The 24,478-nt window shown below is 40.7% G+C and overlaps 1 protein-coding gene across 4 annotated transcripts in view; it reads right to left on the reverse strand.

Annotated features, from left to right (window-relative positions):
- The window catches only part of Efcab11 (EF-hand calcium binding domain 11), a 156,905-nt gene that overhangs the window by 44,937 nt on the left and 87,490 nt on the right, over positions 1 to 24,478 (reverse strand). The window contains exon 6 of one of the 4 annotated variants that reach the window (XM_048799164.1): positions 15,914 to 16,906. The exons of the other annotated variants lie outside the window; for them this stretch is intronic. Coding sequence (XP_048655121.1) covers positions 16,786 to 16,906 — 121 coding nt within the window. The 3' untranslated portion in view covers positions 15,914 to 16,785. Of the gene's footprint in view, positions 1 to 15,913; positions 16,907 to 24,478 lie in introns of those variants that run through there. 4 annotated transcript variants of the gene reach the window in all.

Consider the following 24,478-nt stretch of genomic DNA (forward strand, 5'->3'; position numbering starts at 1 on the left):
GATCATTAACCAACTATTACAAAAAGATGCAGTCTTGTTAAGGTGCAAACTCACAAGGATGCCAATGAATGGTCTCCACCACAATTCTGTGCTGGGAGTCCCTTGACAGCCTTAATTCATGACCTTCACCTTCACTCTGCTTAAAAAATTGATCTTTGATGGCTAGACCAAGGACTTTGTCAACTACCCAGGATTGCTCTGCATACAAGCTGTTTAAAATGAAGATCCCAAGGTCAGACAATTAGGCATAACTCGTATTGTTACCACTCTATTGCTCTTTTATTCCTAACTTTTCTTTCAATATCCTTGAGACTCCCAGGACTTTGGCCACAGTGACAGTTTGTGGTGTTATTACAGGATTTTCCACCTAAAGCTAAGCAAAGCAACTCAAAATTCATCCTCTTGGAGTATGAATGGCCTCCTGGTTTTACCTGCTTTCTACCTAGGCTACAGCCCACACTACCACGTGTTCAGGCACTCTGACCCTACTCCTTACTCCTCTGCCTCCTTGTTCCTCTACCACACCCAACCTATGGAACCCAAACCCGAGATCAACCTAGTCATAATTTTTCTACCAGGCTTTGGATTCCATTCCTTCTGTCTCCTTAGGGATTTGGTTCCTTTGATCACATGCCAATATCTTTACTTATACTATTACTTTTCAGAATCCATGTTCTTTTTATTCTTCAAAATAGTAGTTACACTAGTTCTACTTTCTCACAATCAATTCACTCAACTCAAAGCAATCTGGCTTCTGCCTCCATTATTTTATCCAAAGTGCTTCTGTTAATATCATTAATGGTTTTCACACTGCCAAATCCAAAGAATCTTTTCTAATTCTCACCTTATGTGACCTCCCACTGGCATCTGAATTGCTGACCATTCCTTCCTTTTCTAAACTCTTATCTTGCTTTTGAAATACTAGTGATACCCAGGTTTGCATCCTTGCCTTCTACTCTTCTCACCCTATGGCCCTTTCTGCTGTGACCTCAACAAACCCAAGACTTCAACAACTCATAGGATTCACAAATGATTCCATCAGCTCACCTCATCTGCACACAAGTTAAGAATGGCAGACACTGAATTCAGACAAACTTGCATCCCAGATCCTGTCTCCATACTTAATAGCTGCCTGGCTGTGAGAAAGTTACTAGACTTGAACTTTATCTCTCAGCTATAGGAGAGGGACAATCATATCACTGGTGCCTACCTGTGTTATGGTTTGGATGTGAGGTGTCCCCCAAAGCTCACAAGTGAGACACTGTAAGAAGGTTCAAAGGAGAAATGATTGGGTTACAAGAGCCCTAACCCAATTGGTGAATTAATCCCTTGATAGGGACTAACTGAGTGGTAATTGAAGTGGTAGGGTGTGGCTGGAGAGGTGGAAATTGGGGCGTGGCTTTGGGGTATATATTTGTATCTGGCAAGTGGAGTCAGTCTCTCTCCTCTCTCTCTCTCTGCTTCCTGATCACATGTCAAATGCTTCCCTCCACCACACTCTTCTGCCATGATATTCTGCCTCACCTGGAGCCTGAGGAATGGAGCTGACCTTCTATGGACTAAGACCTCTGAAACCATGAGCCCTCAAATAAACTTTTCCTCCTTTAAAATTGTCATGGTCAGATCCTCTTAGTCACAGCCGCAAAAAACTGACTGAAACAACCTGTACAGTCCTTCTGAGGACTAAATGAAATAAGGCCCATAGAAGCATGTTGTTAGCACCCAATAGTGACAGTTCTTGGTGTTATTACAGGATTCTCCACCTACTGCTAAGCAAAGCAACTCAAAATTATATTAATAAAATCAACTCAATGCCCTTCTGTTCTTCTTTCATTGCTATAATAATCACCATAGCTTCTATCTCTCAAAGATTAATATCTGTTACTATGCTTTACATTAAATATTAGTGAGTCCATCTCACATATGAGGACACTGAGTTAATAACTCTGCCAAAAATGGCAGTTGGGATTCAAACCCTGGTCCTTCCAAAGTTCATGCGGTCTACCACAACATATGATTTCCGTGTCCAATTCCAAGCCCAAACCCAGAACTTTTATTCTTGACTTCTTTCCTCTCTCTCAGCTACATCTAATAATATGCTGAACAACTGACTCTCATGGAAAAAGAAATCCCTGACCTGTAGCATTTGCTGATTCTAAGCTATCAAGGTAATATCCTTGAAATGATGGGCAGAACTGGCTTGAGAGCCTGCACGGACTGTGTCCAGGACACCATTGATCCAATAAGCACCCACTCCCCAATCCTATTAACTTGGATCTTGATCATCTGATGGAAAGTCACTTGCCAAAACAACTTAGTCCAAATCAAGCTGTGAAAACAACAATGTGTTAAAATAATTTGGCTAAAAAGGAATACTGTTCAATGCTAGGCTTCAGGATTTTTCTTTTATTTTCCTACTTTTTTTCCTGGCTAACTTAATTTGGCCAGTTATTCCCTTGGATGTCCAACTACAGGTTATTCATTGCAAGGTTTTAATCTCACCATCCTCCATCACCTTGTCTTATGACCCAGTCTTATCAGGCATCTCTCCTTAAGAGGGCTGGGGTCTCCCCAATCTAGGACTCTACAGGTGGCTCCCTTGGCCTAGATGTCCATCCTTCCACCTAACCATCTCTGTCTGGCTGACTACTCCTGTTCCTCAAGTTTCAGTCTGGGCCACAGGGAATCCTTAAAATAGAGTAAATGGCAAACAGTGGGAGTTAAGTTGGGTAGTGGCAACGTCCACCAATTGGCAAACTGCTTAAACAAATAGTGCCAGTCTTCAAAACATATCTGGCGTGTGATCCTGTATGAAAGAACGCACACGTGCACAGAGAAGGGTCTAAGACGTTCCAATAATGATTTTCTAAATGTGAGGGGATTGTGTGAGGTTTGTTTTGCTTTTGCTTTTCTATAGATTCTATAAGGATTGCCTCTGTAATAAGAAAAACTAATTTTTTTGTAAAATATTTCTATTGTTAATATCTTGATATTCCAGTTATTAAAATCACTTTTAGACAAGGCTGACTGTTTGCTCATTGAGTAGAAAAAGGACATGGAAGATGATGAAAAATTAATATTTAAGAAGATGGAAATCTTCATATGGTACACAAAAATTACCAGAACTGAAGAAAACAAACACTCAAAAGATAAACTTTCAACTAAAATGTTATTTCAGCAAGACTACAGGATTGGTTAAATTGTATTTGGCCAAATTCTATGCTATTGTTAACTACCCCCTTGCGATCTCTTGGGAATCTTTGATTTTTTTTTCTGTCCCTTATCTTAACATATTAGGAAAAGGATCAAGTTCCCTAGAGCACACAGCCCTCCCTTATAGTCAGAGCTCTGCCTAGTTCTTGGATCCCTCCTGCCACAGGTCCCCCTTCTTTGCACCCTCACTAACTGTTTCCCCCACCAGCCATGTGCAATTTGTTCCAATCATGCAAACTCCTCACTCATCAGGGTGTCACATGCTTTCAGTTCTCTGTGCATTTGAACATGGTGCGTTCTCTGAAATGCCCTTAACACACACACATGTGCACTCAGTGTGCACACAGATGCAGTGTGATCAATATAACAGTATTATTGATAAATCACACTGTACAGAATTAATATTGATCCTGTTTACTTTATGGAAGGGACTGTGTTTTCTTTGCCTTAGCTTTATGAGTGCCTCAGACTGTGCTACCCAAAGTGTGCTCTGTACATCAGTAATATCATTCCTTGGAAGTTTGTTAGATGCAAATATTTCAGGCCCCACAACAATATCTACTGAATTAGAAACTCTGAGGATGGGGCCCAGGAAGGATGTGTGAAAAACCCTCCAGGTGATTCTAATGCATCTACAGTTTGACAAACATTGCTGTAGGCATTTGTTAATATTGATAAATGATCTGACAAATGATTAAAAACTTTGGAGACCCCTTAATATTTTCTTAAAAAAATTTAGATCCATTCTAAGCTTTTGCTTTTGCATGTGTAAATCTGCACATATACATTATAAAATAACCAATCTTGTCAAAATGTCCAGTAAATTTTTACTTAAGGAAATATAATTTTACTTAATATAATTTTTTTTCTTCTAAAAAGAGGAAACACAGAATTTCACTCAACCGGGCTTCATTTATTATTAGTGAGTAGTTCAGTAGCTTCTTAGGACTCCTTAAACTAAATTTGTATTTTAACTCCTAATTTGGGTCAGAGAAACTGGGCCCCAGGAAGTTCAACGTCCCACCTCTTTCCTAGGCCCACAGAGCAGTTTATGAGAGGCCTAGGTTCAGCCCAAATTGACTCAGAATTTCAATCTGTGGTTTAGTGACAATGCTTCTCCAACTTTAGTTATATTATGGGAGTTAACTTGGTGTAGAGTGCCGCAGTCTGGCTGGGCACACAATCACGAGCCACCACACAGCTTGTAGATTCAAACAGCAACTCTTTATTCCCGAACTCACACCAGCCGTCTACAATCACGTTCTGGGGAAATCCACGTTCTCTGCCCAAATCCACATCCACTGGGCTTCTGTCTCCCAAAAATACTGTCTGAATCCCGTGAGAACTCAAGGGGAACTCAGGCAGCAGGATACGCCCTATTCCCAGCAGGAATAATCTTAAACCTTAAACCTGGAACCTAAACTGGGAATGCCCTAAACCCGATTATCCTAAACCGGGAACACCCTAATCCGCCCTGGTCCTTGAGCAAGGTCACCTACATTCAATGTCACTGCAAAATGTCCTATTTCCATGAGTCCTTCCACTAAGCAACATGGGGTACGCTGGCAAGGAAATTGTCATACCTACTTGGCTAATGGCTCCCAGCAGTAGAGACCTTGGAAATTTACAGTAAATACTTTATTTTGTGGTCAGACAATTAAACATCTGATCCTTACCTGGAAGACATTCCTGTTGGGCCCGAAGTGAGAAGTCATTCCCTGGCCTTGTAATATACGCAACCTTTCTACATCTCCCTCTGTAGCTGCTGAAATCTTGGCTCACACCCAAGTGCCCCACTTGGGTTTTGTTCAGGAAAGATTTCTTCCAGCTGCTTTATTTGTTCCGCGATTACATGTATGAGCTTCCAGAATGTACAAGATCACAAGTCAAATGAAAGGCTTCAGTTCCCAGTTCTCATAAAGAAATAAAATTTGAAGCCAAGGAAACAACAAAACTTGGCTAAATGAAGGGCTACATATAAATGAGACAATGGTATTACTACTAAAAGGTCAGCGCATGCTAAATGCTATGGGGAAACAGACACTGGGGCGTAATCATGGCATCTTTGTGCTATATTTATGGTTACACTAGCAAAGGGATTCAGGCTTCCCCTGTTTGAGGCAAAGCAAGCTGATATGAATGAAAAGCACATTCATATTTAATAATAAAAAACCCCAAATCAACAGGGCTCCTTTTTTAAGAATTGGAAGAGTATATCTTAAACTGAGACTTGAGCATCCTGGAGATCAGCCATGGCTCAGGTGGAGATCCCAGGGATCATGATTAAGAGATGCAGACTAAAGGGAGGAGGCCTCGTGGTGGGCAGTATCTTGTGGCAGATGGAAGACTGAAGAACACACAGAGAGCTACAGATCAGAGGGTGCTGTGGTTTGAATATGAAGTGTCCCTTCTCAAAGCTCCTATGGTAATACAGAAATAGAGACAAAATGATTGGACTGTGACAGATAAAATGATTGGACTATGAGAGATAAAATGTGAAAAACCATCTTCCCCGTAGCCCTTTCCCCTCTCTGCTTCCCAGCTACCATGAGCTGAGTGGCTTTCCTCCACTGAGCCTTTCCACCATGATGTTTTGCCTCCCTGTGGGCCCAGACCAATTGACTTGGCTGACCATGAACTACACCTCTGAAACTGTGAGCTCAAGATAAAAGTTTTCCTCCTCTCAGTTGTTCTGGTCACAGCGATGAAAGCTGACTAACACATAGGGCATGAGAGGAAGGTGACCTTTAGTATAAAAATGGAGAGTTTGCCAAAGTATATCATCAAATTCCAAAGGATCTTTGAAAATCTAAGAAGCAAAAATATGAAGTTAGTCCCATGCACCTCGAAATATATACTGGAACATATTCAATGTGGACAGGAGCCTTTCAACTAAGCTGCAAGATATAATACACATCTCTCTGTTGTGATACTTTGTAGGATGGGGAACACATTTTGGTGCATCACAAATGGGCCAGCTGTTGCATATAAAGATCAAACATCAGGGACCTTCAGAAGGTCATGCACAAGGAGTGAAGATGTTATATCAGAAGCAACCTGGACCAAGAGCTAATTGATAATTTTAAAAAATCTGTTTAAAAGGGAGACATACACAAAAATTGGGTATTATTGCGGATGCTGTGCTGTGTACTATTCAGATCCCCTGTGGCTGAAAATGTCATCTTCTGGTGCTTTACAGCTGAGACCCTCCTGAAATGTGCTTTCAGCCAAAGGCAGTGACCTTGCTCCTGTCCAAGGTTATGCCTCCTCCTCTGGGGGACAGTCCACATCCAGTGTCTGATCAACACAGGAGAACAAGTATAAACTGTTTTGATCTCCATCTCAGAGTCTGTGTCCCAGGAGCCCACAATAAATTAAATGCTTAATTTAAAACTTAAAATGTAAACCTATTTATTCTCTGAAATTTGTTCCATGCCAAAGCCTTCATATTTGAGAACTGGACTACTGGTCAGTTATGCCTTGTTCTCTATTTCGCGTCTGCTACACCTAAAGTTCCTATTTTGGTTCCTGAAGTTCCCTAAAGGTATGAAAACATGGTGCATCTCTGGATTTTTTTAATTCCCCTCCCTAGTCTCCTCCCCCCTCCCCCGTACCAGGGATTGAACTCAGGGGCACTCAGCCACTGAGCCACATCCCAGCGCTATTTTGTATTTTATTTAGAGACAGGGTCTCACTGAGTTGCTTAGCACCTTGCCATTGCTGAGGCTGACTTTGAACTCATGAGCCTCCTGCCTCAGCCTCCCTAGCCACTGGGATTATAGGCGTGAGCCACTGCACCCGGCTTCTCTCCCTAGTCTTTAACAATCACCTTACCCATGCTAATGTGACAGATTTTTAAATAGAAATTTTAATTGTAGTGAAATTCATCATCTAACCCCATAAGTTATATTAGGTACATTCATAGTCCCATGCAGCCACCACTGCCCACCCCCAGCTCTTTTCATCTTGCATAACTGAAATTCTACCATTAAACCATCACTCCTCATTCCCCTCCTCCCCCAGCCCCTGGCAACCACCATTCTATTGTCTGTCTCTATGAATCTGGCTACTCGAGGTACCTTACAGAGTAATCTTTATTAAGCTTTCCCAGAGACTTAAAACTTAATTTTTATAGAAAAAGCAGCTGTCTTTTGGTACTTACATTGCATCTGTGAGCCTAATATTTAATTAAGTTTTATAATTACAATATCAAGTTCATCTGACATAAATAGGGTTGGGAACAAACATAAACAACAAGCAACATAAACACTTTTGGGAGAAAATACAACTCAACTAGTTGGAGCAGAAATGGCATGAATGTACTAAAAAGAAGCCAGTTACAAGTATTCAAGAAGCTGTGGCTGTCCTCCAGACTACATAGCATAGAAACTGGAACTTCCTTGGATCTGGTTAAGCAAGCTTCTTCTATTGTAAAAAAACTTCTGTTACCATTTGGTGATCACTTACTGTGTACCAAGCACTGTGCTAAGCACATAACATGCATAATGTCCATAATTCCATGAGGCAAATATTATCATCGTCCTCTTTTTCTTTAAAGGATGAGGTATCACTATGTTGCCCAGCTTGACCCCAAACTTCCAGGCTCACCGGATGTTCCAGCCTCAGCCTCATCAGTAGCTGGACTACAGATGTGAGCCATTGTGCCCAGCCTAGTATCTTCATTTACAAACAGGAAACCTAAGCACAGATAGGTACTTAAGCAAATTATCCAAAGTCACACCACTAAGAAGGACAAGGTTGAGATTTTTAAGTCATTCTAGGGTCACAAAGACTCCAAAGCTTGCTGTTACTTCACCTACCACACTGACTCCTCAAATGAATATTAAATCAAAGGCATAATGAGAATAAAAACACAGAAGTGAATCTTTGTTTTCTATTGGCAACATACAAGATGACAAAATATGTCACATCTAGGTTTTTACAAAAGACTAATTTAACAAACAAAGGGTGTACTTATATTCTCACAAGAAAAGAGTATTGGTAATGTTGTTATTATTTGTTTACACAGAATTATTTAAGCTAATTAAAGACAGAAGAATTAGGCAATATTTGTAAGGAAAGAACTGAAGTCAGACATCTTAATTATGCTCTCGGATTAGTACAAAAAAAGAGAAAAAGCTACAAATGAAAAATGGGAACTTTATAGACTTTAATGAAAGCTAAATGTGTTACATCTTGAGATAACTCTTTGAATTGGGGCAGAGAGAAAGAGAGAGAGAGAGAAGCAAATGTAAGTGAGCCAACACATTTAAAATAGAGTCAGACAGCAAGTGACTAAGAGACTGGGGATGGAGCTCGGTGACACAGCATTTGCCTAGCACGCTTGAATCCCGAGGTTCAATTCCTAGTACCATACACACACACACACACAATAAATATATATGTGTGTGTGTGTGTGTATATATATGACATATATATATGTATATATATATATATATATATATATATATATATATGTATATATATATGATATGTCATATATATATGATATATATCTATCATATATATCATGTGACTAATCAAGGGGGTCTCATTACCACAATCTGTAGCAATGACCATATGGAAAAATCAAGGTATAGTTTTATTAGAAATATTTTCCAAAAAAATAAAGCATGAATCTGTGGTTGCCTACTAAAAAGAAATATGAATGACATTTCAAAACAGATAAAACCATTTTTTAAAAGCAGACATTATGATTGCCAAATCATGAGTAGAATTGAGTTCTGTAGAAAAGCCCAGGGAACCTCCGGCAGAGAGAAGGCCCTCATCCTGCAGACCAGCGTGGTAACTTTCTTCCATGTCCACTACCAAGAGCGCTCATTGCTCCCTCCTTAGCCAGGATGTGGAGAGGTAAAGCTGGCAGCCAAGATTCCCGACAGAGCAGTGTGTGACCAGGAAAGGCTGCCTGCACTGTCCAGCTCTTTCCTGGACCAACAATCCAAGAACTGACATCATCAAACACATGCCTGAGACCCAGGCTCTCTCCAGATATCCCAGGCAGCTCTTCTTTCAAGGAACACTCTGATTCTAGATGCCCACTGCTAGACAGAATGCCTGCCTTGTCTGTCCCACAGACACCTGAGACTTAAATACATGCCCCCAAATTGACATGGTTACAAACCCCACACTGGCTGTCCTCTAGGGCACCATGTCATACTGAATGGAGCCACCACTAGCTCAGACACACAGACCAGAGCCAGAGGGGCCATCCTGAACGCCTCCATGTCACTCCACTGTGCTTCCTGTCACCACAGTACTGTGGAACAGGTATGAAACTTCATTTGAATGCACCTGCTCTTTCACTATACCTTCGTTTGGGGCCTAGACTTTTGAAAAATAAGGCCTCTTAAATGTGACCAGGGGTCTCAGTAGTTTGGGCAGGGGGTCTGACACACAATCTCATTTGCTGAATTCCAACTTCCTATTTAAACACCATGTTCAATTCCTACATCAATCAGGGTAGAATCCCTGGAAAAATCAGGAAGAAAAGGAGGTCTTTCCCTTAATATTTTAGGTGTGAGGAATTTTTCACATAAAGTTTCGAGAATGGAAAACATAAGGAAGCACCAAGGCGCTGGGGATGTGGCTCAAGAGGTCGCGCACTCGCCAGGCATGCATGCGGCCCGGGTTCGATCCTCAGCACACCACATACAAACAAAGATGTTGTGTCTGCCGAAAACTAAAAAATAAATATTAAAAATTCTCTCTCTCTCTCTCTCTAAAAAAAAAAAAAAAAAGTAGCACCAAAAATTCTTTTGTAGTTTTTAAAAAATAAATTCTATTCTATATACTCAAGGTGTATAACATAATGTCATGGAATTCACATGCATAGTAAAATGGCTTTACCACAATGAAGCAAATTAACATATCCATCATCTCACTTACCCATTTTTAAATTTTCTAACAAGAACACCTAACAATCTACTCATTTAGCAGACATCCCAAACACCGCACGATTTCACTGCCTGCAGTCCTCGGGTGTTCTTTAGACTTCTAGGCCTGCTCATCCTTCACATCTGCTGCTTTCTACCCTTTGAATACATCTCCCACTTCCCCACATCCTCACCCAATCCCATGAAATTTCTGGTAACCACTGTTTTATTCTCTCTGCATATCTGACATTTTGGATTTTTAAAAGTTTCGGTGTAAGTGAAATCAGGTGACTGGCTCACTTCACCTGGTGCCGTGTCCTCCAGGCTCATCCACGTTGTGGCACAGGCTGGGTCTCCCTAGGTCTCAAGGCTGACTCGTGCTCCACAGTGAGCACACACACCACAGCTCACTCACTCATTTGCCCATCAGTGGACATGGAGGCTGTTTCCAGAGGGGAACGGGAGTGTGAGCAATGCTGCAGTGGACACGAGGGTGCTTTATCTTCATGAGGAATGGTCTTAACCTCTGGGTATGTGCCACATTTTTAATTTCTTTAGAAACTGCCACAGTGTTTTCCACAGCAGCACCAACCTACATTCCCACCGACAGTGCACAGCAGTTCCCTTTCCTCCACATTCTCACAACACTTGCTCTTTTGATTTTTTTGCCTAACAGCCATCCTAGTAGGGTGAGGTGGTATCTCACAGTGGTTTTGATTTGTGTTTCCCTGGTAATTAATGATGTCAGGCATATTTTCTTATACCTGTTGGCCATTTTCATGTCCTTTTTGGAGAAATATCTATTCAGGTCCTTTGCCCATTTTAAAATTGGGTGTTTTTCTACTATTGAGTTGTCAGATTTTTATGAGTTCTGGATATTAATCTCTCAGATATCTGGTTTATGAAGGACAGCCAACTTTCAAGACCCTTTTATCAAACCGAAAGACTTCCTTCCAGTAGTCTCTTAAACATCAGTGATTCATTCTGGGTAAAAAAATCCTCCTAAATAATTTCTCCCAGCTGAGGTCTGCAAGGATGCCACTTGGACATCCAACATTTCCCTCCTCATCTTCCTGACAGCATCTGAGTTGAAGCAGCAAATACAGGCCTGGCTTTGGAGCTAAAACCTGCCACTTACTAATTGCAGGGTTACAGCCAAGATACCCCATCCTCTGAGTGTTAGTAAAAGAAAAAGATGATGTGGTATTTACCTATGGACTCCTTAAAGTCATCAACAATGGAGATCAACTAAGGGCAAGGTGTTATCTTGGGCACCTGGAATTCAAAGATACAGGTCATAGCTCTGCTTGTGGGGCTCTGCCAGTCTTGTGGGGCTCACAGACCCAGGCCAAAGACTATAACAACATGGCAAAGTGCGTGCTATAGCTAAGATGCTTGAATCAGTAAAGGCTGATTAGACTAGAGAGGAAAAAATTGAAACCGGAATGAGATATTATGTAAAAACACAAATCCCTGATGCCTTGCTCACTTAATACATTTTGGTTGGTTTTTAAACTGTCCCACCTCCATTTGGGCTGATAGCAGTTAGTGAGCTGCTCTTTTTCTTGTCTTTCTGAAAGTTCATATTTTATATTGACAACAAAACACCCGATGGTCACCAGTTCTGTTTTTGGAGAAGCTCTTCCTCCGCAGTTGGTCACCTCTGGCCCCTGCTCCTGCTCTTCTCATCATACACGCTAGCTATGCCACTGACGCTCATGGGCTTCTCTGGAAACTGGGCAGGTTTATTAAGTTTTCTAACACCTTCATTAAGAAGATTTCTCAGAGAGGATAAGTTCTGAATTGTGGTCTAAACAGGAAAAGTTGGTAGTCTGGAAGGCAGAGAGAAAATGACATCTTTTGATTCTAACACTTCATGTTTTTTACCACTGTCCCTCATTATCTGATACAAGAGAATAAAGAGGAAGTAGATACTAGAAATAGTAACGTGGAAACCAGAATTCTGATACCAGACTTCTATTCATGAATACGACACTAAACGAACGACTCAGATCACAGATGCTTTCAGATCCTGGACAAAACATCTGAGGTGGCGAACAGTGTTTTACAGTAGAGACTGTGGAAGTTTTTAAATATGTCTGTAAATTCTTTGATGTCCCTTCAAGAGGAAGCCAAATGGCCATCACCTTAAATCTGGGCCTGGGGCTTCCTCTAGGCCCCCTTCCTCCTGGACCACCTGCTTTGGGAGAAGCCATCTGGCATGTCATGAAGACACTCAGCATTCCTCACAGGAGCGCCAGGTGATTGATAAACAACAAGCACAACTTGCCAGGCCTCTGGGTAAGCCACCTTGGGAACGAATCCGCTAGTCCTGGCCAAGCCTTCCAGTGACCAATGCCCGAGTGCAACCTCATGAGAGGACAGTAACCAGGATCACCCGCTCACCACTCCCAGATCCCCGAGCCCCAATACAGTGAGATACTAAATGCTTATTGTTTTAATCAGCTAAGTGTCAGGGTCATTTTTCCCCAGTAATAGATTACTAAGACACAGGATGTTTTAGCTTTTTCGCTGCTATGACTAAAGGACCAAACCAGAACAACTGTAATGAAGGGAAAGTTTACTTAGGGGCTCCCGGTTTCAGAGGTCTCAGTCCATAGATAGTTGGCTCCAGTCTTCGGTGCTCCAGATGAGGTAGAACTTCATGGCAAAAGAGTGTAGCAGACGGAAGCAGCTCACACGATGATCAGGAAGCACAGAGAAAGAGGTCTCCACTTGCCAAATACAAATATATACCCCAAAGCCGTGCCCCAATGCCCACCTCCTCCAGCCACACCCTACCTGCCTTCAGTTACCACTTAGTGAATCCCTAAGGAGTTTAATTCACTGATCAGGTTAAGGCTCTCATAACCCAATCATTTCTCCTCTAAACCTTTTCTTGTTTCACACATGAGCTTCCAAGGGACACCTCACATCCAAACCACAACAGGCCAACAGGGCATCAATGACAAGGGTTTTGTATTCTAGAGAGCATAATTTTCTTAAAAACAAACAAACAAAAAAAAACCAGTTCTCTTAATTTCTTCCTCTGGAGCATAGAAATACAATATGCACAACTGTGGGCTAGACACTACACAGAGAGCCAATGTTTGTTCTACTTTATTCTACCACTTTGCATACCACCTCAAAGAAAGAAACCAGAGCTTTAAATACTGGAATTATATGAGTGAAAATGAGAGATGGGCTGTGACTTTTTTTAAAGTTTTTTTAATCAGTGCATTATAGTTGTACATAATGGTGGGATCTGTTGTTACATATTAGCATATGCAGATAAGATAACAATATAATATATCCCTCTCCAGCACTGTGACTTCTTGAGAAACAACATGAAACAAGGTCAATGGTAAGGTGATATAATGAAAACAAGCAACTTCCCACAAAATTGTAAAACTTGAACAAAAAAGCAAAGTAGTTCTAGCCCTAATTGTTAGATTAAAAAAGAGTCTTGAATTTTATCAGAACTGGTGGTTTGGGCACTTAAGTATTTTATTGGTTGGGAAACATAATTTCCTATAATCCGCTTGGATTAGTCTTTAAAGGACCACAGTGTTATATCTGCTAACAGAAGAAAGGGACTTTTATTCTCAGTTATAATTTATTATTTTTCTCAAAAGTTAAAAGTCACTTACTCTCATTTTCTATATATCTAACATCTGCCAGAAATCACCATAGGGCCAGAAACCAAAATGACAGAAACGTTATTCTATGACCTTAAGGAACTCACAGAGAGTAAACCAGTGCTTTTCATATGAGTATGACTTGTAGGTATATTTTAAAATATGGATACATAGGCCCATTTCTAGGAACTCAAATACCAGCTGTTGCTAAACTCATAACTGATTCTGATGCTCAGTCAGTGTGGAGAGCCACCAAGGTGGACAATAATAACAATACAACCCATTTACTCTATCCTCAAATATTTCCTAAGCACTTGATCTGTAGTGGAGTGGTAGGTGCTGAGGATACCAGCTGTGCCAAAATATAGGTAAGGTTAGAAAGACAGACCATCAGCCAGTGAGGGGAGAGGCAAGGATGTCCCATCATGGGCAGTGGACGGAGCACCTCCAGGGAGCAGGCAGAGACAGGGCCTGAGGAACAGCCTGGTCACATCTTCTCATGTGGAACTGGACCACGTGGTAGATTTGATTAATAAATGAAAGAATAACAGTACAGACATGGATTCTGGACATTTTAAAAATTATTATTTGAAAGAGACCTAATGACCCTTTAATATACTCCTTTCACTTCACAGCTGAGAAATTCTAGAAATTGACCTCCCCAAAGTCACATAGGAGAAGAGAACAGAACCCAGGTCTTACGAATCCAGTCCTAATGGACTTTTTCCTTGTTTGGCACCTTTCAGGGCTGAAAGATGTCTTCAGGAACCAGGACAAGGCCAAAGTATATTTCTTTTTCTTTTTCTTTTTTTTTTAATATTTATTTATTTATTTTAGTTTTCGGCAGACACAACATCTTTGTTTGTATGTGGTGCTGAGGATCGAACCCGGGCCGCACACATGCCAGGCAAGCGCGCTACAGCTTGAGCCACATCCCCAGCCCCAAAGTATATTTCTTAATCAATTCTTAAAAGCTAGTGTTGTCAACTACAGGCTGCTATCTCAGGTACCATCAATCTGGGACTTTTTGAAAAGATATAATCAACCAAGAAAAAGTAAGGTAGATGTGAAAAACAGAAAATGTCTCTGAAGCTATTTCAGTTGCTACTGTTGGAAAATGTTTGAATTGAAACTCTGGCAGCATTAAAATAAGCTAGAGAAAATACTAGTTTGGGAATCAATGACCTAGAAATAAATCTCAGAGAGGGATAAGTGAAATTTCAAAAGAGTAGAATCAAAGAACATCAAAATGTTATTTCCAAATGGTTTGTAAAAATAATGTTTTTGGGCTACAATGGAGAAATAAGTACATTTTAAATCTACAGGTATTAATGATATACTGGCACGTTGTTACCTAACACTAGTCAGTTGAGGAGTGGATTTCCTTCAAAGGGGTTTATTACTTGAAGTGACTGAGCACCTGGGATACAGTTCCAGCAATGGCATAAACTCTTCTCCCTTTTCAGGGTCTTGGTCATCTGGTGACGACTTCTACCACTGTTCTGAATTCCTCAGAGGTCAACATTTTATATTTCTCTTTCACAAAACTACTCAGACTTCTATTTCTTGACTTCTCTATTCTGCCTGCCACCGCAAAACCTTGATTTTCCAATGTTTCCATGAAACTGTAGGTTCCTGGCTCTCCTTTGACCATTCTGTGTCTGGGCTCCCTCCTACCCGCAGCCATTGCCCTTCTCTTTCTAACCACCCCTTTACACTAACAGGGCACCATGATTCTCCAACTCACCTAAACACCCCATCCCTGTGACTAACCCGGACAGTTCTCTTAACGTTCCTTCCCAATATTTAATCAGCTCTACAGGACGCCTGAGTCTTTCCGTGTTATCATGCCTAGGATGTGTCCATCTCCATTACCCTAGAAACAAGACCTTACCGTTAGAACTTGGTCAGTTACAATGGCTTCCTGGGGATCAGCTCTTGCCTGGGATGACTCTTCCTTTCACAAACCAAGTGTAACACCTTCCCCAAGAGCTGACGTGAAATTCTTTCTTGAATGATGCCTTCCCCCACCTAATCCCCTTCCACAGTGAATTTTAACTTCCTCGGCTGTCACATCTGGTCACAGTCTCTAGGGAGACCAGAGTAATAAGAGGTCAGCAAAAAGATCTCAGTAAATGTTTGCTAAATGGAAATGAATTATACTGCAGCTCTGCCAGAGTTTAATTTTAATTATATAAAGACTGAGGGAAAACAGAAAGCACATTTTATTTCAACTGTAACAGTTATTACTTTGATTTCTTAAATAGTAATAATAGAAACAGATATGAAAAGCATTGTTGTTTAAAATAGAAAAATCACTGGAACAAAATCCTTTAAACATTCTTGTCAGTTTTCTCTCCTCTAATACTCTAGATAGATCTTATCACTCTGATAAGGGGTCTTTTGGCATCTGAGAAACTAAGGATTGATGACAACAGGAAGACTCAAATATGTGAAGGATGAATTGTGTCCAGAAAACCGTGGGTCAGAGAGATATTTTCCAAATGGGAAATGAATTCTGACAGGAAGCTGCCTGCTGGGAAATGAAGGAAGGCTTTGAAAAGCTAGTAATCATGACCAGATTTTAACTGTGTTTGACTAATGGAAACACACACTCAGAATCTATAACATGAAAGTGGTTCTGAAAAGAACTTAATTATGCAGAAGAGGAACCCAAAGATCTTTTAAAATTTGAACACCCACATCATCGAATGTGTTAATGTGTCACATATAACAGGTCTGTCTTATTAAATAATGGATACTCAAGAATACCTTGCTGGGCTGAAAATCTCCCCTCTTTTGCACCAAGGTTGGCTCCTGGCTAGGGAAAACCTGCAGGAAGTTGCTATAAGATCACTTCCTTGCCCCAGAATCAGTGCCTACTTGCTGAATCTAGTCCCAGTGCCCCTCACCTGGCATGACTTTTCCCTTCACAAGCAAAGTCTAATACCTGTGAAATGACATGTGCAAATTAATCATTCTTATGTACTTCTATCTAATTTCCTCTGAATTATTTCTTTCTATGTGTGTATGAAACATTTTCATTCATTTGCTGAGCATTTACTGAGCATCTTCCATGTGCTAGGCACTGTCTGAAGCTCCAGAGATTCATGATCCCTGTCCAAAAGGAATTCAGAGCCAAACATGGGGGGGCTCACAGACCTGGTGGGGAAAAAAATGAAAAGTAAAGGACAAGAAATAACCAAAAAGGAAGAAAAAACATAGAATGAAAAAAGTTAAGTTTAATCCTAAATTGATCAAACTAATAATCCAAAAATTTATTTAATGTTAAATAAAGCCAGCTAAGAAGTTTACCATCTAGGGCTGGGGTTGTTGCTCAGTGGTAGAGCACTTGCCTAGCACATGTAAGACACTGGGTTCGATCCTCAGCACCACATAAAAACAAACAAACAAACAAACAAATAAATAAATAAATAAAAATAAAAGTATTAGGAAAAAAAGTCTGCCAGTCATCTTGATCATAGTCATATTTGGTTTTGTGACATTCTAAAGTCAGAGTAAGCAAGCCAACACAGTGGGAAGCAACAGCCCTGGATCTATTAAGGTTCTACGAAAGAGGAACTGTGTGAATGAGACAACTTTCAGCACCTATAGATAAACTGTCCCGACATTTACTTCATAAGAAATGCAACAGCTCATACTTTTATTTCCTAATTTGTTTTGGCAATACTTTTTTCAACGTTAGAAAAGAAATTTGTAATTGTACTTATCATCATAAAACATTTCAGAGAGAATAACAGGGAACCATTACAGAAATGTGGAAAACACACAAGTGGTCAGAAGTGATCTATATGGTCATTTTCCTACAGGAAATATTGTACAATAATGACGATCTTGGAATCAAGCAATATGCTTTAGTAATAAGCTTGTGGGAAACAGAAAAAAAGCGACTGCACAAGCAAACTTGCTGGACGGCCTGGCTGCTCTCCTCTGGCTAACACCAGAGCCTCCCTGGCCTCCGTGGGCCTCACCCTCGCCCCAGCACCTGCTCCCTTTACATCGTCTCGCCTACCAGCACGAGGCAGTGAATAACCCGCTACTATTTATTTTCCATGTGTTTGCTTTTCTTCCCAAACAGATCATACACTGTTCCCTGAGGAAAGGAAGTATGCCTTCTATTCCTCCGTATCCCCAGCAACTGGAAAGCACCCTGGCACGTGATAAATGTTTGTTGATGAGGACGCATATGCTCATGTTTATGTGAGTATTTCTGTGAATATTAATGAATATGGCTGGTTGAAAAGAAAGGACCTAGGATTAAAATTTCTAAATGCTATATATTTTGCCTGATTGGTAAATAATTCTAAAGAACTCAATACAGCCTTGTATTATTTAGACAAGTAAAAACTGAGAAATAAAACTACCCCATTTTAAAAACTGTAAAATTCATTTTTTTTTATTTTAAGATGTCTTTAAACTTAGATACATAGAGAACAAAAGATCATCAAACCTTTTATTAACCAATAATCTTTATTTGCACCTTCTTCTCCCTTCTGCTAAATTCCAGTTTCTAAAAATTACTCTAATACATCTAATGGAAAATAGCTTAATTTTTTTTAATAACTAATTCTAAATAATGCAAAATTGTCCTAACAAAGAGGATCTACATCTTTATTGAATTCCACTGTATACCCTAACCACCTAGCCTCTTCTAAATGTCCCAGACTCACAGGTCTAAATGTCCTCCTTTTGACACAAGAGTGTGTCAGAGATGGAATAACTGGATAACAAAATCAGACTGGCAAATAAGCAACTATCAGAATGAATGTCGAGGGCAAGGCTGGTGCAGGGAGGGCATGTTTTGATGACTCTTGAACAGCCCCACTATCCATCTGATTTTCTTTAACATTATACAAACAGACATAAGGCTTAAACTACAAATCCTCTGTATTAGTTTCCTAGGACCCACTGGGCCCTGCCCCCATCTGGGGCCTCCAGGATCCCTGTGATGCAGGCAGGAAGGATCCCACCTGAAGCTCCAGAGATGTGCTCTGCCCGTCAGCAAGATGCCACCCACCCTGTCCTTAGTGACCCCTCTCAGATTGTCAGGCCCTGATCATTGGCTCAGAGGTGTCCACACACAGCATCAGAGACCAGGCCAGGACTTCTGAGCCTGCTGAACAGAGCACGCTCTCAGCTCAGGTTGTGAGGGTGTGGGTGTGAGGCCTGTGGTGGTCAGTGTGACAGCCCTGAGGGGAGTCAGCCCCCGATCACAGCTGACACAGCGCAAGGGCAAGGCTCAAAGAAAACCAGAGACGTGGAGTCAGAGGCCACTGGAATTATATTCAAAGCCAGTCCCCACTTTGGATGATTCAATTTTGAGAGTCAACAAATTCCTTTTATCACTTAAGGCAACTGGAGTTACATTCTGTGAGAAAGCAACTGAGTAGTTCAAAATTGATTCATGAAGTTCACCTAAGTCATATCCGGCAGAGTCTTTCTTAAAATCAGGTGTTATTTAGAGACTGACATATGAGCCCTAGGCATCTGAGGGGGAAAATGCCATGAAGAAAAGGAAAATGAACTTTATTTGAATAGAAAGGCTTTCAAAAATGTTCCTCATGCTGTGTTTTTTTCCTAAGTTAGCCTGGCTGTTAGGACACCTGAGTTGTAAAAGAGATGAAGCTTTCAATCATAGGATTTTAGACATATTATCAGAGATAATCAGAAAGCTATTTGGGACAGGGACCTTGCCAGGCACCCTCAAGTGTCACTGTGTGACAACAGTCTCTTCTGCTTTCCCCATCAGACCTTAATTGCTCTCACTAATGGGTTTCCCTTTTCTAAACCTTCCATGTGGCCACGAGGCCTGCAGGATGAAGCTGTCTCTGGGCCTGCTCTGGGCTTCCCTCCCACACCTACAGCGCTGCTGTTCAGGTCTCCTCAGCAATTCCTCAAAGGCACCAAGAAGGTTCCTTCCCTGGGGCCACACACACTATCTTCCATGCCCCCCAGCTCTGGCCTTCCCACCCTGGTCACTTGTTTGTCCCTGACTCGGTCTCCAGGTCTCTGCTGAAATATGGCTTCCTCAGAGAAGTCCCCTTCTTCAGCTCCATCAGGGCCTCTGGTTGTGATTAGTCATGACAACTTTGCTCTTCTAGGACGGCAGGTGGAGAAATTTAAAATGACCTAGTTCTGAGTATAATTCTCTACTTCAGGTCTATTTTCCTAACCAGACTCTAAACCTCTGACGAAGCCAGAAACCAGGTCTACCTTCATCACCAGATCTGGGGTCTGACATTCCGAACAATTCCACGATTCCCAGGCTCTCTCCCCTTGTCTCCTTTTTAAGGTCAGCGTCCAGGCCTCACAACAGCAGCTTCTAACCTAATTATTACCTGGCATATATGGAACTCAACCTAAAATTGGGCCTTGATGACAGCCAACACCCTAGCCCTTCCCCAAACTCACCTCCATCAAGAAAGCTTCCATCACTGCTACCACCATGTTAACAGGTGGCCTTTTCCAAAACCGGTAAGTGTATGAACAGTAAAAGGAAAAAAGTGATTAAAAAAAAAAAAAAAAAAAAAAAGCAGGCCTGGCTTGGGGAGCTATCCCAAGGGAACAAAGTCCACCCAGTGCTGTGGTGCCTGCAGGGTGGCTCCACAGCCCAACATCTCTTGCCTGGCCTGGCCTTATTCTTTGATTTCTCCTTAATCTGCAGGCTGAATAATCTATACTTGCTTGACTTAATAAACATTTAATAAGTATTTTTAAAATAATGCACATGTCTCTGAGAGGATTAAGGAACTATCAGTTATGCACATTATTATGAATTACGTAAATCAAGATTTTTCCCTACTAACACCTAAGACCAGCTAAACCAAGGAAAGAGTTTTGACAGGCTGGGGAAGAAGAGAAGCTGCTGGTGATTTTGGAGTGGTGCTTCACAAGGACACTTAAGAAAGGTTGAGCTTGGAGCTTAGGAAGGCAGAGGAAAGGCTCCCTGACCCCTTTCCTTCTCTACTTTAACACTAACAGGGGCCACAGGCAGTCGGTTATGAGTAAACCACACTAGAGCTTAACCTGGAAGCTACATGTCACTTATGACATTCTTGGACATTACATCCCAGATTCTAGAGTCAATCTCCCAAAACACATGGAAACCAATCGACTCCTAACTGGGGACCATGCTTCCTTTGTTTCTGCTGAAGGGAAAGACCTGAGTGAGTTCCTAATAAATGTGCGATAAAGACATGTTTTTTCCACATTTTTATCGGTGCACTGTGGTTGTGCATGATGCTGGGATTTGTTGCTACCTATTCACGCAGGCACACAATACAACGATATCACTTGGTCAACATCACTCCCCAGCACTTCCCCTTTTCCTCCCCTCCTCCCTCCCCAATCCCTTTCCTCTACTTTACTGATCTCCCCTCAATTTTCATGAGACCCCCATGCCCACCAGCCCCTGTGCCTTTCTTTTTCCCCTCTAGCGAGTGTCCACATATGAGAGAAAACATGACCCTTGACCTTCTGAGTTTGGCTTATTTCATTTAACATAATGTTTTCAAGTTCCACCCATTTTCTTGTAAATGACATAATTCCATTTTGCTTATGATGAATAAAACTCCATTGTGTATATAACACATCAAGAAACACCTCTTTAGCTGACAGATCAACAGTGTGCAATCTGATCAACAAAGCAAAAAATGTGGTCCCTGAAGGGAAATCCTAGCAAGAGTAGAAGGACTAAAAGAAAGGTCTCTTATGATCATCCGCACAGACCCTGACACAGTATGCAAGCTAGAGTGACCAAGATTTCAAATTATGCACTATATTTCAACTTTTATTATATACAGGACAGTGTGATTCCTAGAAAAAGTTTGTAAGGTTACAAAAACATTGCTACTAAAAGGAAAGGCATTTTGACTTGCTATCAAACCCCACCAAAATAAGGCATTTATAAATACACATCAAGATAAAAAAAAAACTCCTGTAGTTAATCAGCAATTTTTTTTTTTCTGTAAAAGACTCCCCTGTAAACATTGTAACTGGGGTCCCAGGTCTCTAAGCCCGAATGAGATGATACTCATGCGGCTGTTGGTGTCCTGGGGGAGGGTCACCCTGCTATTAAACACTGCGGTTTTGTTCTAAGTGCTCTGAAAGTCACATTAAAACATTTGTTTGTGGGCTGGGGATGTGGCTCAAGCGGTATCGCGCTCGCCTGGCATGCGTGCGTCCTGGGTTCAATCCTCAGCACCACATACAAAGATGTTGTATCTGCCAAGAACTAAAAAAAATAAATATTAAAAATTCTCTCTTTTTAAAAAAAATTTAAAACAACCACATTTGTTTGTTTATTTTGGTAGCTGAATAAAGACAAATTTGAAAGCTAGGGATAAATACACTTCATAAATACCTTTGAAGGCCATTTCACATTAAGTAACTGATTTCCTTCACAGGGACCAACTATCAATCAGGAGAAAAATGACATTCATACCTTTCCTGAGCATACCAGACACCAACACCATGTGCAAACCCTGCCTGTTTGCTTACAGATACAACTATGTGCATACTAGCTCTCCCTCCACTGTGTGTTAAAGGAACATGACTATGGCTGACAAAATAAAAGCCTCTCTAACATGCTTGTTCCTTCTCCATCATATGTTAGGTTACATCCAGCTTATCCAAAATACTAACCATCAGATAGTGACAATACAATTTGGAAGAAAAAGTTTGGAATATATTTTTAAAGGCCGGGGCGGGGTGGTGGTGGTGGTAAACAGAAAGATCTCAACAACCACAAATGCAGTCTTCCCTCCTGCCTGGAGGTCAGAGCTTACCCGACCTGTCTGTACTATGTAACTTGTGATCACAACTGTGAGCATTCTGATTTTCACAAGGCTAAGAAATAAAGAAAAAGAAAATTCTACACATTCATATTATACTACTAGAATTAAATGTCTAGAACTGTTTAGAATCCACAGATTCAGCCAGGTACAGTGGCACATGCCTGTAATCCCAGCAGCTCAGAAGGCTGAGGCAGGAGGATTACAAGTTTAAAGCCAGCCTCAGAAACTTAGTGAGGCCCTGAGCAACTTAGTGAGACCATGTCTTAAAATAAAAAATAAAGGCTGGGATGTGGCTTAATGGTTAAATGCCCCTGGGTTCAATCTCTGGTAGCAAGAAAAAATAAATAAAATCCAAAGTACAAGTTTGTGTTCTGGTTAAGAGACTATGAGAAGTGACTTCATCTCCCTCTGAGTCACTGCTTCCCCAACAGAAATGGGAACACTGATAGCAGCCACCCCAGGGTTATTGTAAAGAATAAATAAAACAAAGCATGGAAAGTGTTGGGTCTTCAGTAGGTGATACAAATATTAGCTAGTATTATTTATGATGAGAGCAAGATAAAAGACATCATGAAGAATCCAGTGTCTTAACTCCCAATGTCAGCTAAACCAAAGCAGCAAGCTACCCTCCTGCAATCTGATTAGGGTTGGAGAGACACCAGAGGTCTTCTTTTGAGATAAGCTGTCATCAAAGAGCTGCAGTCATTCTCAGGAGCCATAAAAAGCACAAAACTCTCTTTGGTTTTACCACCTGAGAAAGGTTTGAAGAAACATTCTCTCTTGACTAGATAAAAATGTGTATTAGTTAGCTTTCTGTCACTGTGACAAAATACCTGAGAAAATCAACTTAAAAAGATGAAAGGTTTATTATGGCTCATGGTTTCATAAGTTTCAGTCCATGGTTGCTTGATCCTGTTATTTTGGGCCTGTGGCAGCAAGAACATTATAGTGAGAGCACATGATGGAGGAGGCTGCTCATCTCATGGCAGTCAGAAAGCAGAGAGGCAGAGAGAGACAGAGGCAGAGGCAGAGGCAGAGGCAGAGGCAGAGAGAGAGAGAAAGAGAGAGAGAGAGAGAGAAGTAAGTCCAGGGTACCAGGATTCCCTTCAAGGGCTGTCAACCAAGCCTTTAAGACATAGGCCTTTAGGGAACATTTAAGATCCAAACTATAATAAAAATTCTCTCTTTTTAAAAAAAATAAAAAAAAAACCACATTTGTTTGTTTATTTTGGTAGCTGAATAAAGACAAATTTGAAAGCTAGGGATAAATACACTTCATAAATACCTTTGAAGGTATTTATGAAAGGAAATAAGGAAATAAGATAGACTTCATTCTCCATGGACAGTGAAGCTGGTAGAAGACTACAGATAATATTATTCCAATTTCTTAAATTCCTGGGTAACAACCCCTCCACATCATAAATGTAGGTGTTTACAGTCTTTCAGAAATGATGAAAATCCCCTGCATGTAGAATTAGACATCCAGCTAAAATAATTTTTAATTAATCTTAGCTTAGGCAAATACCAGAGAATTTATTTGCAATGATTTCATGACATATCTACTATTCAAATAGATAAAACACTGACCATCTCCAGTATTTCTCCTGTGATAGTATATAAATATACCATTTTTCTGTTTGGGACATTCTTGTTGAATATTGTAGGGTTTTTAAAGGACGATACCATGGGCTCTCTACTAAAATCCATGTAAGAATCTAACAGTTGTTATATGTTTCTTTCATAGCAATTCAGTAATTTTAATTATAAAATTATAAAGAAAGATGACTGCAAAAAATTTATTATCTAATAGTTGATACATACAAAGAAATAGGTGTAACAAATAGGCACATTATGAAGTATGAAAATAAAAGCAAGACTTATGAGCCCATTCCCAACTTAAAGACTAGAAAATTACCAA

The sequence above is a fragment of the Marmota marmota genome, unplaced genomic scaffold, assembly GCF_001458135.2.
Source record: "Marmota marmota marmota unplaced genomic scaffold, marMar, whole genome shotgun sequence".
In the NCBI taxonomy this organism is placed as follows: domain Eukaryota; kingdom Metazoa; phylum Chordata; class Mammalia; order Rodentia; family Sciuridae; genus Marmota; species Marmota marmota.